Here is a 12,941-nt window from a genome sequence, read left to right as displayed (position 1 = left end):
CTTTCCCTCCAAGATTGCATCTCTTTCCTTTAGTTGTTTTAGCACAAAAAAAGGGTCTCAAATATTTTAAAAGCAGCTTACAAAGAATACATGAAACATAAATTAAAAAAAAAAAGGAGTATGTACATAACACCACCAGCACAAACAAAACAGTAAAAGATTCAGCCTGGAAGGGAGTTATAGACACACAAGAAAAGGTAATCCATGAGAGATTAGACCTTTGTAAACCATGCTAAGGAGTAAAATTGTAGCCTTCATTTTAAATGACTGTGATACTGAAAAAATGAAAAAAATCTATCTGTTACTATTGAATCTATTTTGTTTACTATTGAATCCAGCTCTATGGAAATATTTCTCAAAGTAGGAAAGAGTAGAAAGCAGGTGAAGAGGCTGGGGAAAATGTAAGTGGTTGGTGCTGCCCTTGCTGGAGGCTGCTGACCTGAGCAGGTGTAGAAACACTGGTTCATTCCTCAGTCTTATCCCCAGTGTGGTAACCATGGCCTAGTTCTGCCTTGGTGGGTGACGAAAACTGCCTTGTGACATAACACCCCTTCTCCTGAACCCGAGAAACTGCAGTGGGTGCGGGTGAAGGCTGCAGGGAGGCAGAAGCAGGGTGCAGGTCCACCTGGGTTTGGTTCCTGCTTTGCACCACTGCAGATGAGGAGCAGTTGCAACCCCTGCAACCCGTCCTGCTGCAGAGACCTGGTGTTTGCAGGCAACTTGTCACTCCAGCCTGGCACAAAACAGCCAACACATCCATGGCCACTTGTACTACTTACTCGCTTGAAAGTCTTAAGATCGTCTTTAAAAGATGTTCTTTCCTCCACTTTTCTAATTACTGTTAACTCTGTGGCACAGTTTCCCCTGTAGACCTGTACCCACTGAAGACTGGAAAACAGCTGGTGCAGCAGCTACACCATATGGTAGTTACTTATAGCAACATAAACTAATTGAGTGCTGAGGGTGATATAATCCCTGGATGCTTTATCTCATAGAAACTGCTGGTATGTCAATCTGATCACTTTAAAGATCCGCCCTACTCCCTCAGTACTCCTGATCCAGAGCAAAACCCAGGTAGAGTCACCTCCATGTCCTGGTTGGTGTCAATAGGGCAGTCACCACTGGGCTTTTTTGTCCCAATTTGAAAAATACCTTGTAACACCCACACCCTACATGTACCAAACATCTGAGGTCCAGCGGAGAACTGTTTGTTCAAAATGTTGGTGCAAAAAACCAGTCTTGTTTTCCCAATACCAGCATGTTGGGTTATCGTTCCTCATGCAATGCCAATCATATACAACACACAGGAATACTGAAGGTCATTTTTCATATACAAAGATTTAACCTTCTGCCTGTTCTGCTGGACTTCAGCTCAGAGGGGCCTTCCCTCATCCCAGCCAGCCCTCAGCAGTACCTCACCCTTTGTGTTACACAGGTCTTTGACTGCTCTTCCAGCCAAAGACCTACTCCAACCTCTGATTCTCTCCAGCTGGTATAAGGATTTGGAGTTGTAGTTTTTAAACTACACTTCAGTTTCATTCTTTGCTTTTTTTTTTCTTTTTTTTCATTAGGAGAGCTGACATACACAAATTACAAAGTGACTTCTGTCATTATTTCCGATATTCTTTTGATTTTCCTGCTCTTACACAACAAGTGAAAGGCCAGCTCTCTAGCGAGAATCACATACCTCAGCAGAATTTTCATCCCTTTCATGTAGCTTTCACTTGTTCTAATTTGGATGGAGTACACTTATTTTTTGCTTTTTTTATTTCTTACAGCACGTACTCTTTATTCAGGCCAAGGAGCAGTGAGACAAAAAGGGCAGCTATTTAAACAGCCTGTAGTTTTTGCACTGGCCCCTCAATTTCTGTAAGCAAGACTGCATCAAGGAAGAACTGGTGCATCAAGAAAAAGAATCTACAGAAATGTACTTTTCAGTTCAAATGAATGGAATTACACATTAACATAAAACTTCTACAGCTATCTTTCCATTTGTCTTTTCTTTCTGTTCTTTTAATCACTTCTTGATTGCAGCACTTCAAAAATATTAAGCTTGGGGTTTTTATCAAAACATGTTTTTCAACAAAAATTCATTAACACCTTTAAAAGAAGAAACCCATCAACTTCCCTTAGGGCAATACTGAGGCTAGTGTATATTTATCATGACAGTGCTCCATTCCCCACGCCTACCTTGTACAAGCAGTTTATGTATATTTACCCTATTGCATATAAAAACAGTTATTCTGTAACTTCTGAAGGAATGTTCCAAAAGATCCTACAGTGACTCAGAGCCAATATGTCTAACTCCAAAGAGATCAGACAAAGCCAGTAAAACTACATATAAAATTATATAATTGTAGGTCTAGAAGCAGCTCAGGGAAATCTTCTAATCCCTCCTCGCACTGGAATAGGGTTGATGGTTATCTCAACAACCTACGACAAAAATCTGTCTCATTCACCCTTAAATTATGATTCTAGGATTCTAAAAAATCCCCCAGGACAGCCATCCTTACAGTATCCCTGGGCAACGTGCCCTAACGGACTTATTTTCTCCCAATATTAATGTACATAGTTTTCGTACAAATTAACCCAATTCTTTTAATCTCCTATGACATTCTGCAGCCTGGAAGACTCTCACATGTGTCACAGCCTCCAAGCTCAATTCTACCAACACAGAAATGTTGCATTTTTGTTTTACCCACAGTGAACCCAATCACCTAAATGTATTCTTTGCATTTCATTGTATCAAAATGCAGATATGATTTTACAGAGGAAAAACGTAGCTCTCAAATTTGAGTGGATTTGCCAAACTATCTAACATTCACACTCTTTTTTTATGGGAATAATGCCAGTTTAAAATAATTCCTTTGCAACTCTGACAGTGGACACAAACATGAATATTACAGCAAGACCTTGGCATTCAGCACCCTGCTGCAGATCCAGACCACCACCATTAGCTTCTGTGGAGTTATTCCAGACTTCAGGATAGTAAGGCATAGGTCAAAATCTATTTCACAATATTTACAGTGCCAGTATACTAATTAGTTATTAAAAATAACAGCACAATCAACAAATGAGGACAGAGATCTCCAACAGAGCATTTAACCCAAGGCTACCGTAATGAAATTGGTGCAGAGAAATAGAGGTTTTTCATATAAAAGAAAAAACCACAATAGCTCTGTTATAAAACTTTTAATATACCATTTTTTGGAAATACTTGACTCAGTGATACAATACCTATCTTCAGATGTCTACCAGGTGCTACTTGCATACTCTGATACTGTTCTACACATTTTATTTGTCAGTTTTTCATTTTTTTCACATACTCTTGTTTAAGAGGAAGAGTAGTTAACTAATGGGGTTTAAATTGCAAACTGGGTAGCTCTTTTCTCACATAAGGTAACTGAAGAGGTAACAAAGCAGTGGCAGTGAAATAACAGTGGAAAAGAGAAGAGACTCTACCACAGCAGCTGGTTAAATTCTGGGGAAGTTGCACATCTCAACTAAATCTGCCCAGATCAAAAGACTTACTTAGTCTGTATTTAAACTGCTGTAACTGAACACAATTTGTGCTCTCCTGTTTGCTATATAGACTGCAAATCTATTTTCAGGGGAAGCTTCATATAATTTTCAATAATCTCTTTAATCACATAGCCAAGCAGACCCGAACAAGTCACTCATAATTTGTTAGAATGCAGATGAACATTGCCTTACTTTAAAAGATTAAAATACTAGCAACAGCAGAGAATGACATTTTTATTTTTACTATTACTGCAAGTATATAGAAATCAGCCAACAATGATTGGATGATACCATCCAACAAAGGAACAATTTCATTCAGCAAGGAATGAATTGCGAGAGACTGCATGGAACCGTAAGAAACTATCTAAAATATTATTAAAAATATCTGTTCAGAATTATTTAAAGTCTTCCCTCTGGCTGTGACCAGGCTGGCATTATTTCTGGAGGCACAGTACCTGATTCAAGAAAGGAGAATTTTCTTTTTACTTATTGCCCCGTGCTAAGCCACCATTGAGGCCTTGCCTCCAAGCATGCCAAAAGAAGCACCAAGGCTCAGAGCTCATGCTGAAGAAATGCACATTTAAGTAAGACCTCCCTGAAAGAAGAGTGCAAGCTTCAGGGCAAACACAAACAACTTCACTCACTGAACACGTGATGACTTAGAGTACTGACAGCTGCTGCCTGACCAGTGACATCAGGATGGACATCTGGCATTTATCCACCACCCCAAGGAGATCACTGACCACAGTAAATAATATTCTCTTTTCCATCCAAAAGCCATCCTGAAGCCTGAATGATGGCGATCCAAAAAATTAGAGGGTGACAGGTGTTGAGTTTGGCTGGCAGCCCCCTTCTAAACAACCTTCTGCAGAAAGGGAAGGTTAAAGACTAGGCTAGAGCTGGCAAGGTGGTGCAGGGCTGGATTTTGAAGCCAGTCCAGATAACAGCACATTTGAAAATTTTCAGGAGCTTGCTGATTTCTAGGCAGGCATTCACAATGTGTATCATAAATGGTTCGATTTTCTCTGACCTTAGCCAACTGAGAAGGTCCAGAAACCTGTTCCTGGTGATGCAGTCTATGATGTGAGCTTCCCTAGAACAAGTGAACCTCTCCCAAAGCAAGATGGTGAAAAAACCTCTACCAAAACTTTTGTGTCATGATCTGGTGAAATGTAAAGCTCTCTTTTCCTCTGCTTTAACATATGTAAGGAAAAATAACATTCCATCTAGTTCATCTTCCTTGGAGCAGAACAACATACAATGGAAACTTCCACTTCAAACACATGGCTGAGGCCAGGATCTGCTCATCATTCTTATTTTGACTGCAACTGAAATGGACAGATTTAATGCACATTTGGTATAAATGAGCATGCGAATAGGGCCACACCAAAAAGTAGTCACCAACATTTTCAATAGGCAGCTAAATAATGGCTAACTGGGAATTGTATGGCTCCAAGCGCTACACAACAGCTGCACATACTGAAAGGGCAACACTGAATGATGTCCAACATACAAGTTAGAGGAACGCTTTCTACATATCTCAGTTCCAGGTGTTTCCCTACCCCCCTTTACTCCATAACAGATGTGTAGGACTGCAAATTAATCTATGTTCATGAAGTATTTTTATTTGAAAACACAAAAGTTCTTAAAAACAAAATCTGTATTTACTGTTCCATTGATTCTTCACGTACCTTGTAAAAAATGAATCATCTGTAGTCCCATGAGGGCTAGCCCCTCTGGAGTCCTGGCTTGAACATTCTTTTGGCAAAGGATCTATTTATCCATAGTATTCTAAAAAATTAAGTGGTGACTCAGTCTAATTCTTCATCTCATCCTCCTCCACCAGGTCTTGGAGCTACTAATCACTGGGAAAGGTTACCTCTACACGGTGAAATATTAGGATATCTTACCTCCTTCTCTGGTGACACTGAACAGAAATTTTAGGAGTTAATTGCTTTCAGCCTATTATGAATATTCCTTTTCAAATTCAGGTATAATTTGATCATCAGAGTTCCTCTGTCCAAGCAGAAATTCAGCAATCTCATATTATACTATGAAAAATTGAGCACACAGACAAATTAGGTAAGGCATTATTTAAGCAGGCTTATCTAGCATTTTCTGAGTATTAAGACCACTTCCAGAGTGCCAAGACTAATACTTGCAAACTTAAGAAATATATTTACTTCACTTGCTTGAAATACTACAAGCAGAAAAGATACTGCTCAAAATAACTGCTATTTGATTTGGTAGTTGCTACCAGGCACTGCACTTCTGAGACCAGCCATACATGTTCTAAATATACCCTTTTTGTGGGATGCTGATTAAATTATGGAAAAGATTTTTCTTTATTACTGTGTTCTCTTTCCTCTCTTTATACTAGAAAAGGAACAGAACCACTATTAGCACAAATCAAACAGTACCTTTGGATGTTCAGTTTCCATAAGCTCAGAGAGAGTTTTGGGAAAATGTATGTGAGGGGGAAATTGGGAGCCTTTACTAGATCTTGCAGCAAAAAACCTGCAGTTTCATTGTCTTAATGACGATGACATCCTGGCCTCTCCCACCAGGTGTCACTACGAAGTCACATAAGAGGATCCGTTGGTGATAATGTAAATGCAGGCAGAATGAAGATTAATAAGGCACATGAGTCATTGCTGAAAAAGTCTCTTTTCACTCCCTCTCTTGCTCCTTAGTAAAAAATAAAGCATAGCAACATTGTGCATTAAGCTCAACAGAGCAGAGTATCAGTGTTAAATGACGGATACATATGGCTCAATACAGCGTTAAGAGTTTGAAACTCGTGCCATGTGAGCTGGGGCTCCTGCCTGGCACCAGATGTAGTTCTTGCTGACGTGAGGATGAGGAGATGTCCAGATGAGATGTCACAGCTACAGTGTCAGGACTAAGTCTGGAACATGGATCATAGAATCAGAGAATGCATTGCGTTGGAAGGGACATTCAAAGGTCATTTAGTCCAACCCCCCTGCGGTGAGCAGGGACATCTTCAACTAGATCAGGTTGCTCAGAGCCCCATCAAGTCTGACTCTGAATGCCTCCAGCGATGGAGCCTCCACCACCTCTCTGGGCAACCTCTTCCAAAGCTTCACCACCCTCATAGTAGAGAATTCCTTCCTAACACCTAATCTAAACCTACCCTGCTCTAGTTTAAAACCATTGCCCCCCACCCTATTGCTACATGCCCTTGTCGACAGTCCTTCCCTAGCTTTTCTGTAGCCCCCTTCAGGTCCTGGAAGGCTGCTATAAGGTCTCCTCAGAGTCTTCTCTTCTCCAGACTGAACAACTCCAGCTGTCTCAGCCTGTCCTCACAGAAGAGGTACTCTACCTCTTAGATTGTATTTGTGGCCTCCTCTGAACTCGTTCCAGTAGGCCCTTGTCCTTCTCGTGTTGAGGACCCCAGACACAGCACTTCAGGTGAGGTCTCACCAGAGCAGAGGAGAGGGGCAGAATCACCTCTCTTGATTTGCTGGCCACACTTTTGATGCATCTCAGCCTTCTAGGTTGCAAGCACACATCATTGGCTCACGTACGTCTTTTCCCCCAGCTTATACTGATAATGTGGATTGTCCCAAACCAGATGCAGGATGCTCACTTCGAGATGATCTTTAGAGACTTACAGAACAAATCCATCTGATGACTCTGACAGTGACATGATAAGAGGGGAGTAACTTACAAGCAATTCTTCCTTTAGCAACCAAAGTCCCTAAAAATCAAAAATGGGTCCTGCAGACCAAGTTGTAAAATAGCTTGCATTTGAGGACACACGCAGCAGAACACAAGGGAAGCCTTCACTTTCATACTCTATGGATAGGATAAGCCCCTCTATAAGTGAGAAATCTTCCTTCTTCTCCCACCTATGTCAGAAGCACAGGTCGCCATGTTGCATCCTGCTCCCCCTTGATTTCCAGGACGCTAAGATGCTAAGAAGCTAAGTAGCTCTCCAGAAGTCATGTACCTCTATCTGAGAACACAGACTTGCTCAAAGGACTTCATGCCAGAACTTTATACTAGTGTAGCCCAGAAAAGGTCCCTGTCCGGCTGAGCTGAGCCATGTAAAAGGATGCTGAATTACCCTGCTGGGGTGTCCCTGGTCTGGCAGTAGCGTGCCAGCACAGAGAGAGGTCCTCCTGCCCCACGCCCAAGGATTCAGCATCACACAATCCCAAACTCAGTGAGTTTCCAAAGTGCAACAGAGAGATGCCATAACCTTCTCTTTGTAACTTAAGATCACATGGTTGACCTCTGGCAGAGTCCCTCACTGCCACCCGTTCTCACAGCATCTGCAAAGTCTCTCCATGTGCTTGGCAGTGAATGAAGATATTTCAGTTACAACTTGACAGAATTTCTGTTCAAGAGTGCTCTAACAAAGTGTTTGAATGAAAATAATTGTACCTGCACTTCACCTTTTAAAATGTACATTACTTTAATAAAAGTAGTATATATATATATAAATACTCTTACCATGTTGCTTTGAAAGTTCTTTGTGCCACGCCACTGCTTGTTTTGAAAGTACCTTTAAGACTTATTGTTGCTAAAACATACTCTCAAGCCAACAACAATTATACAGAAAACTGAAACGTTAACTGCTCTTTTCCGGTGCTATGCATTTAAATGCTTAGCAGGTTTCAGCTGCAGAACTTCAAACTCTCTTTTATAGGATATCACTCCATTTTAGTATGAGCATCTATCAGGCACAGCTCTGAAAATGTTAAGTCAGACTACGAAAACATTGTCAATGCTTATTTTAGTAATAAAACCCATGTTTAATCTATGCTTTCATGTTACAGGAATCTATGTATCAATCTATAACCCTCCAGCTAAATGCACTAAGTAGATTAAGCTCTGATTGATTTGAAATGTTTTTCACTATATTATCAAAAGTCTACAGATCAGCATAAATACCTTGAAGAAATTTTTTCCCCTTTGGCAGATTTACAAAAGCAGAGCTTAACTTGAATTGAAATGAACTTCTGCATTTTTCCAGGGCAAAAAGCCTGTCAAATCTACTCTAGATCTGGTCTGCTTCCGGACTTTGTAAAAACCTGTGATTAATAGCACAGCGCATCTCTTCTGTCGTGACAAAAGCAATCATGTTATGAAGAAAAGTGTTCCCTCCGGCTCTACTGCTCATACCAGGCACCAGGAGTTGACCCAAACAGCAGCACTGCTGGCACTGCCATCTGCATGGTGTGCTCTGCAAACAGCTCTCAGAAAGGGCAGGGGAGGAATTTTGTGGATGTGCTTTCGCTGATTTCCACGGAAGACCTTAAAAAATTGTTTCCTCAAGCAGAAAACACCAAGATTTTTATTTTTTTTTGCACTGCTTTTAGGGAAAGTGAGAAGCAGGTCGTGAGCTGTCACAGTAACCCAGCGGGCACTGCCGGGGGTGGTGAACTTCAGCAACAAAAAGAGCGTGCAAGGGAAGGGGAGTGCTCTGAACTCCCTGTGATCCCGTCTCAGCGTTTCTCGCAGCTCCTTTGCAGACTATCTGCTGGAGATGGCTGCACAGATGGAACAAGATTTCTACATATGCTCAGCATTCATCTCGGTAGCTCCCTGAGACAGTGACAGTGCAAACAAACGCAGGGCTCAGCATCCCACCCAGCTCCGTTAGGAAGGTGGGGAAGACACTTTTGTAACTTCAGTGGGAATGGTGAAGAGGAAAAATAGTCTCGAGGTGGTACCTTTTGATTTTTGCCCATTTATCACGCAATTCCAACCAGGCGTGTTTGGATTTAAAAGGTTGATTCTGTTTATTCCAAGAAAAAGAGAGAAAAATAAAGGCATCAGTGAAACAGTGTTGGCAGAGCATCCCAGCTGCTACTGGAGAAAAACTTCAGCCTCACTGACAACGATGCTTGAATTCCTGTGGACTCCAGTGGGGAGGTGTCATCTATCTCCCAGTTGTCCTTACCCATTTACCACCACACGACATTCAATTTCTTGTGGGATCCTGCTCCATCCATCCACACATTCAGAGAGCTGACATCTGAACACCGCAGACCCATCTGATCCCGTGACCCCACAGCTTGTTCACGCATCCTGACTCCTGTCTCAGATTTGCCTCCACGAGGACTGCACAAGCGATGTAGTCGAAGAGAAGGTGCTCAGCTCACACAGCCCAGCCCTGGATTTGATTTTGGATTCTGCACTCCATCACTCAGGAACATTTATATCTCACACTTTCCTGTGGGTCCTTCTACACCTTGCTTGTGAAGTAATAGAAGTTTTATTTTAATATAAACTGTACTTAGGCACAAAGTGACATTTCCAAAGGGATGCTACATCCAGATTTCTGCAAAACGTACTCCCAGTGAGCATGCTGCTCAGAGAGATTACAGATCCTGGCTTGGTATAACCAGACTATGTTTGATCATACATTCATTTCCTACCCCAGTACATTAACATAAAGTTAATAAGAAAGTTCATTATAAAGCACAAACCTGAAAGTCAATGTCAGCCAAGAAATTGCCTGAGCAATCCCGTAATTGAATAAAAATATGAGTCAGCAAAACAAGTGTCATCACGGCCTTGCCGGCGTGCTTGGAGTTCACTGGCTTGACAAACTCTTCTCAGCATGGTGCTGTGTGTGAGACTTTATGAGAAGACCTTATGTACTGAATGATGTTTATCAGCAGAATCTGCGTGCTAATATGCACATCTGACTTAAAGAGTCAAACAAGTCTGTCCACAACTTCAGCAAACAGTTAACAGATAAAGACAAATTAAAGATAATTAACATTTTGTAACTTCTTAGCCACCTCTCTGGTTACAAAGTAGGACATTCACTTGCAAATATTCTGTGGTACAGTGTAAATACATACTCAAAGAGCGAAGGTAATCGAAACCAGTATCAGATTTTTCCACTGATGTGTTTGATGAGTTTGTATACTGATTTATGGGGCCAGCTCCTCTGGAGTAGTAAACAAAATAATTTATTTTCATTCCTTCATTTCTGAGTCCAACAGCCCAGCTTAGCTGTGATATAGTGTAATTTAAGGAGTGGTTCATATTTTTACACCAACTGATGATGAATGGCACTTTGCAACCTATTCTTTTCCACTTAGTTTCAAGAAAACTGGGACCAGCCAGCAGGGCACAGTTAATAGATGTATTTGGACAATTCTTTCTGTTGAGGTAAGAAAAGCTTGGGTCTGTGCTGGGACCTGCAGGAGAAAGTGTGATTTTAGAGGGAAGCTGTGTCATACGAAAGAGAAATTGCCAGGTCCCAAAACCAGGAGCTTTGTGAAAAGGAACTGCTGGCAGCATTAGCCAGCAACAGAGAGAGGGATCCATATTATATACATGTTACAGACACATATATATATATCCTGTATAGACCTTTTAATCTTAATTCTGATAAAGTATTACCTTAAAAGTCTATAACATCCCCCAAAAGAACTGGGGATGACTGGGATCCTGTCCTAAGCCAGTGAGAAGATGAAATTATTTAGCAAGCAGCTGCTCAGAGACACCTAAAAAAAGGACCATCTGCCAGTCAAAAGGACCAAAGTAAAGCAGTGCTCCAGCAATGACCTTTTACTCCATCAGGACCATTTTTGAAGGAAAGAAGCCAATTACTGTGAGGACCTGCTTGCTTTTAGAAAAATTTTAAGTAGCAAGACGTGGGCAGCTTCAGCATCCCACCTAGTACTGTGGAGGACAACCAAGCAAGTGAAATAATTTCCTTGTTTCTTGCTTCGAAATAAAACCCCTTTCCCTCCTCATTTATGTTCTTTCTGTGATTTGAAAACTGGCACGTCTATTGAGTGATTGCAGATGCCATTAAATAATGAAGCAGTTCTGTTCATTAAAGCTTGGTGATTTATTACCTTTGGACTAAGAGAAAGAAAAACAGTCTGAAAACAGAATTCTTACATCATTTCACATTATTTCCAGTCCAACACTTCACACAACCATTAGAATAGCAGATTTTCATCTCTGCGGTCCACCAGTCCCCAGAAATGTAATGCTGAACGTCTAATTCCAGCCAGTTCTGTAAATCTAGAGTGTAACTTAGGCTCATTACTAACTGCTGCCCTAAATGTCATGTCCTACCTTCGTATAGCCAGTCGCTGAGCCCGTTGAAAATAACGCCTTCCTTTCCTGTGGAGACCACTCGGATTGCTTGTTTCCCCACATGGGCACAGTAATAGATGTTATTCTCAAAGATAAATATCTGATTTGAAGGAAAAAAGAAAGAGAGAACAGCATTAAGCAGTGGCTCCATTATAAAAAGTTGCATTTTACTTTTACAATAATTGGCAGTACAAAATCACATATCACAATTTTATAGCGTCTTGTCAAAAAGGGATTTCCACAGCTTGTTTCTAATGCCATCGACTAATAGAAAGATGCTAATTTACAACTAACTGAAGCCTTGGCCTTTTGATACAAGCTTTATTTGTCTCACTCCTGTCTTCAGAAATTGAAGTTAGAGAGCCTGAAATGAAGAATGCCACCACTCAGGACTTGGAAAAAATGGTCCAGGACACCGCAGCAGTTTGCAGAGTTGATGGTGATGCCATGTGGTGAGTGAACTGGCTTCTTGCTTGTTTCCAGCTGCTCCTGCTTTCTTAAAATGCAACTGGAAACTCATTCAATAAATCTGAGACCAGTTTTTAATGCAGATGCAACAAGACAACATGTGCTATAGAACAGGGGAGAGTCTGCGTGATTGCAGCACATTGAGCAACAAAGGATGCACAGCCTCCACAAGGAGGTTGGTGTTTCAGCTGGAGAGGAGAGGCACACACTACAAGGACCCAATCGGTTGTGCTAGACCTCCTGCCCCGCCTCAGTCCCCATGTCACATTCCTACAGGAACCAGGGTGGGTGGGATGAAGGCATATGTGGGGCCCCATCTCTCTGCCAGCATGGATGCAGCTGCCACAAGCCCTAGTTTCTTTGAAACCTCTCCCCTCCTGCTGCAAAAGTCTAGTGGATTCAGGATTACACAATGAAAATGTTATGGGGCCTCGCAGCTCCTCAGGAGGACAAGTGCGGCCCCAGGCCAAGGCTGCCCATTGGGTACCTAAGCCTGCCTCCGGTTAGCTCAGTGGTTTGAGCGTGGTGCTGGCAACAAGGATCAGCATCGAGGTTGTGGGTTCGATTCCAGCTCGGTCCCCATGTGTTGCTAGGTCTAGTCGAGAGGTGGCGTCCCTGCTCAAAACAGGGAGGTTGGACTAGATGATCTCTAAGGTCCCTTCCAGCCTAGGCCATTCTATGGTTCTATGATCTCTGCAAACATCTGCTCACACAACTCATGCTGTCTGTGAGAAAGCAATTCCACCTGGGAGAATTTATAAATAAAAAATCCTTATCAATCTTAAAAATTTTAGTTCAAGATTGTCAGAATCAGGCTGTTTATTTAGGTGTTTAACTACCGATCAATGAGCAGA

General features: G+C 41.6%; 1 protein-coding gene across 1 annotated transcript in view; it reads right to left on the bottom strand.

Moving 5' to 3' along the window:
* Positions 1–12,941, bottom strand: part of DPP6 (dipeptidyl-peptidase 6) — a gene marked incomplete at both ends in the record, with an annotated part of 171,808 nt that overhangs the window by 72,983 nt on the left and 85,884 nt on the right. Inside the window, one exon of the mRNA XM_009869089.1 lies at positions 11,599–11,719. Within this exon, the coding sequence (XP_009867391.1) occupies positions 11,599–11,719 (121 nt within the window). The remainder of the gene's footprint in view (positions 1–11,598; positions 11,720–12,941) is intronic.

Source organism: Apaloderma vittatum, unplaced genomic scaffold (genome assembly GCF_000703405.1).
Source record: "Apaloderma vittatum isolate BGI_N311 unplaced genomic scaffold, ASM70340v1 scaffold2745, whole genome shotgun sequence".
In the NCBI taxonomy this organism is placed as follows: domain Eukaryota; kingdom Metazoa; phylum Chordata; class Aves; order Trogoniformes; family Trogonidae; genus Apaloderma; species Apaloderma vittatum.
This window is presented reverse-complemented; position numbering and strand designations above follow the sequence as displayed.